We start from the raw sequence: 5,000 nt of genomic DNA on the forward strand, positions 1-5,000 counted from the left end.
CATATATATGTAGGTGTGTGTGTGCGTGAGAGAATATATACAAATATGAATAAGCAGATAGACAGATTAATAGATAGGTAGTTAGATAAGTTAATAATTATATGATAGGAAGAAGAAATTGCCTTCATATAAATATTGTAAAGTGTTTCTTTATATCCTAACAAACACATCACCTCCTTTTCCCTCTGACTGTGTCTTCATACCATATCTTCAGATAACACACCGGCACACATAGCTGCATACAAAGGCCAAATGACGGTATTGGAAGTCCTGAGCCGAAAGGGCGCTCGCTTGGAAGAGACCAACAAGGGCGGCGACACACCTCTCCACTTGGCAGCCTCTGAAGGCCATCTCCACGTCGTGTTTTTGCTCCTTTCCCTGAAGGTTTCCCCGCAGCCGAAGAACAGGCGAGGGAAGACGCCCCAGGATGTGCTGAAGAGACCCTCCGCGACAACGAACTGCGACATGGAAATATTCAGAGACATCTCCAAGGTATTTGCACGAGAGGCAGCAACACCCTGAAGATAAAGCTTAGGCTGATTGAACCATGATTCCATTGGTGTGGCTTGTGGCCTCTTTCGCGATTCTTCGCTGAAAAAGACAACCCCAAATAACCGCACGTTTACTTTGCAGACGCAGATAATGGAGAAATGGATTGAAAGCGAGCGGGAAATATCCAACCTCACGAGGGAAATGAGGACGCAGCAGGTCAGTGCTCGCTGGAGGTCCCCATCCCGTTCGCCGGGGATGAGACAGGGCGGCGTCCGGGGTAGAAGTGGCGTCCCTCCTACAAGGGAGAAGGAGGGAGGGCAAGGGGGGGGGGGCTGGAATACTTGCACATTTGTGGGGGTTATGCTTAGATTTGTATATATGTGTGTACACACACACACACACACACACACACACACACACACACACACACACACACACACATATATATATATATATATATATATATATATATATATATATATATCACATATATATTTATATATATGTGCATACATCTCTCTTAATATAATTACAAATATATATATACATATACACAGACATACATACATTTGTATAAATATGCATACATCTCCCTCTCTCTCTTAATATATATATATATATAAATATATATATATATATATATATATATATATGTATATATATATATATTTTTTTTTGTATAGACACACACACACACACAACCTAATTTATTATATTATTTCCGAAACTGTTGGTGAAAAAGGATGATGCAAAATGAAAAGCAATGAATGTGTGCAATTATTAATTGACAGTCTTTAGACCTTTCCCGGTTCACGCTTGCTCACTCACCCCGCGAAAGGCCGAGTCAAGCTTTACTTTACCCAAGGCTAAGGGGATATTCCCTTAGCCTTGACTATACGCCTCTATTTGTCGTTTCAGCGGCTGGTGTCCAACACCTTGTCCGTGTTTTCCCTCCAAACTATTCAAGAAACCCATTGCTTTCGATATCCGTCTTTTACATATTACTTTCGTTATTTTGGCAATTAAATAATTGTAAACATCTGGAAATATAATGGCGTATGAACTAATGTCATATGTTCTTTTCCAAATAATATATCAAAAGTTTACCATTATCCAAATAGAGGATCCAGGTGATATGAGACAGAGAAGTCAGAGAGTAGCTGCTTAGGATAATGCAGAGCCATATATTAATATACATCCTTCATATATGACTGAAGGATATTTCCGTCTGACAAATATTACTATGAATACAGTTCCAACAATGTTTAAGTTTATTTTATATAGAAAATATGATAAGGAATTGAATTAAAACGATGTGATAAGATTTCTTAATCATTTTCGAAATATTATATCCAATATATCCACCAAATTAACAACTAAACAGGAATAAAAGCGATCCCCCCCTCTCTCTCTCTTCATGTTTATTTCAGTCATTTCTGCGAGGCGTCACCGCTTTTGTTGCTGGCTGTACTTATATACATAGAGAGGCATTTACGCAAAAATGACGTAGAAACAGACACAGACACCCATACACAAATAAACACAAATAAATAGTTAAAATACCAATGAAATGACCTGATGATATGACGATTTCTCTCTCACAGAAAGACAAAAAGGACATAGATGAAATGCTGCGAAAGAAGGATGCCGAAGCTTTGAAGATGAAAGAGGAAATTTCTTCTTTGAAGGATTCTGTTGCAAAGAAAGAGGGGGATTTAGAAGCATTAAAGGTGAGAGGAACCTGAGAGCAGAGAGTGCTTTGAAGTAAGAAAGGGGGAGAGAGAAACGATAGAGAGGGGAGGAGGAATAGAGAAAGAAAGAAAGGTATAATATATATATATATATATATATATATATATATATATATATATATATATATATATAGTTATATCTATATCTATAGTTGAGTACACACACACACACACACAACCACAAACACACACACATATACACACACACACACACACACACATACACACACACACACACACACACACACACACACATACACACACACACACACACACACACACACACACATATATATATATATATACATATATATATATATATATATATATATATATATATATATATATATTTCTCATATATATATATATATATATATATATATATATGTGTGTGTGTGTGTGTGTGTGTGTGTGTGTGTGTGTGTGTGTGTGTGTGTGTGTGTGTGTGTGTATGTGGGAAAAATATATAGATATGATTACATATGTATACATATATACATATATATACATATGTACATATCCATAGAAAGTTAAGTTTTAAAGTATTTACGCAAAACTAACCTAACTGCCTCGGATTTATGTGCAGTCCCCTCAAGCATTTAGTGAATTTTGTTACATACAGATGGCTCCACATGCACTCTGCCACCAAGGAGTGTCTAGTGATGCCGCCTGACTTACCCATTCCTTGAAATGGCGGGAAAATGTGCTTCCTTCTAACACTATTTATAATGATAATATTATTCTTACTGATATTTTGATTATTAAAATATCTTGGAATTATCAATAACATCAAAGACAATAAAATAACATAAAAGAAGCGTTGCAAAAATCAAGGAAAATGGTAAACAGGTGAGATAAGTAGTACTGATAACTAATTTTTGGGTGAGTAAGTACTTGCAGAGCCATCTATGTGTAGAGACATTAAATAAACTTATATAACTGTAAGCATGGCAAGTATTCTTGCCAAGTGTGCCAATATGGATATATATATGTATATATACACACACATACACACACACACACACACACACACACACACACACACACACACACACACACACACACACACACACACACACACACACACACATATCTATATCTATATATATATATATATATATATATATATATATATATATATGTATGTATGTATGTATTTATATACATATATTTTTGAGTTTTGAGATATTTACACAAAATAAATACCCAGGTACTCACACACACAAACACACTTACATATTCAGATACCAATGAAATGACGCCATGATGTGACGCTTTCTTTCTTACAGAAAAGCTACGAAAAAGACAAAAAAGACATACAAGAGAAGATGCGAGAGAAGGATGCCAAAGCTGTGGAGATGAAAAAGGAAATTGCCTCTTTGAAGGATGCTGTTGCAAAGAAAGACGAGGATTTAGAAACATTAAAGGTGAGAGGAACCTGAGAGCAGAGAATTCCTTAAAATAAGAAAGAATAAAGAGGGAGGATTGGAGAGGAAGAGAGAGAGAGAGAGAGAGACGGATGTTGCGGAGTAAGAATGTGAGTGAGCGGGAAGGAAAGAATTAGAGAGATGAAGGAACAGAGAGAGAAAGAAAGAGAGATATCATATTCAAATTCATAATATTAAAATCCAGTAGTTGCAAATGTTATCTATTTGACATAAACCGTGATTTTACAATACAGATAAATACAAAGTATTATAATTGTACATTCAAGTCCTCCTTTATCTTACATATAAAATCCTAATATAATTAATAACTTAGATGCTCCTTTAATCATAAAAGTATACAAATAATTAATGTTTCTAGTGGTGTGTATAAGCTGCTTGTTCATATATAGGCGTTAGCGTTCAACAAGCCCCTGTTTCTGCACGTGGCCTTTTAACATGAAAAGTATTCGCCTTCACGGCGACGAAACCATCATCTCTTGTTTTGTTTTTCCTGCACAGTTGTAGATCACAACAAGCGGCACTGTTGGAGTTGTGGGGTAGTAGGGGGAGGACCGGGTTGTGCCACTCCACTGGGGGTTGGGTTCTAGTTCATCCAGATTGTTTATATTTGTGTTTATTTATTTAGATATTGTACAGATGCCTCAGCGTCCTTATTGGCTGATGGGTTGCTTCAAGGACTTCCTAGGTGTTCAGTACTCGGGAACAAGACCAACGCAAATTTCAAGCATGGAAAGGAGAAAGAAATTGAGAAGTTAAAAGCCAGTCTCCTGTCAATAAATTCAATATCTCACTCACTATGTCTTTTCTCTCTGACACTTTTTTCTCGATTCACCCCACTCACACTTACTCTGTTTCCCTCTCTTTCTCTCCCTCTCTCCCACATGACATTTCTCTTCCTCGCTCTCTCACTCCACGGGGACGTGACAGCAACATGGAAGAGGAGCCACAGACACTGATCAAGGTCCCTTTCAGGTGAAGCGCCAGGAGGAGCTGCAGAAGGAAGAGGACGACCGAATGGACATCGAGAACAAGGCAACTGACGAGAGGAGAAACTTCAACATCGAGCAGTGCAAGCTAAAGGACAGAATTAAAAAAAAGGATGTGAGTTTCTTTGGTTGCTCACACACGTATGCATGCAAGCATAGACATACTTACCGTTGCCGACACAAATCCCTGGAGTTCGTCGGTCATTGCCCAGCGACATGTAGTTTTGTTTTGTGAAATGTCTCTGCACTTAAAAGACTCTACAAGCGCTTAATCACACAGGAGACCTTGGGACCTAACCTGATTTCACCTTTCCTTGAGTTTG

General features: G+C 37.5%; 1 protein-coding gene across 1 annotated transcript in view; it reads left to right on the plus strand.

The window, feature by feature from the left end:
• LOC113810766 (uncharacterized) overlaps positions 1–5,000 on the plus strand; it is a 47,985-nt gene that overhangs the window by 37,312 nt on the left and 5,673 nt on the right. Inside the window, exons 7-11 of the mRNA XM_070115161.1 lie at positions 215–492; positions 634–708; positions 2,097–2,222; positions 3,533–3,670; positions 4,664–4,792. Of these exons, the coding sequence (XP_069971262.1) occupies positions 215–492; positions 634–708; positions 2,097–2,222; positions 3,533–3,670; positions 4,664–4,792 (746 nt within the window). The remainder of the gene's footprint in view (positions 1–214; positions 493–633; positions 709–2,096; positions 2,223–3,532; positions 3,671–4,663; positions 4,793–5,000) is intronic.

This window comes from Penaeus vannamei, chromosome 37 (assembly GCF_042767895.1).
Source record: "Penaeus vannamei isolate JL-2024 chromosome 37, ASM4276789v1, whole genome shotgun sequence".
Lineage (NCBI taxonomy): Eukaryota > Metazoa > Arthropoda > Malacostraca > Decapoda > Penaeidae > Penaeus > Penaeus vannamei.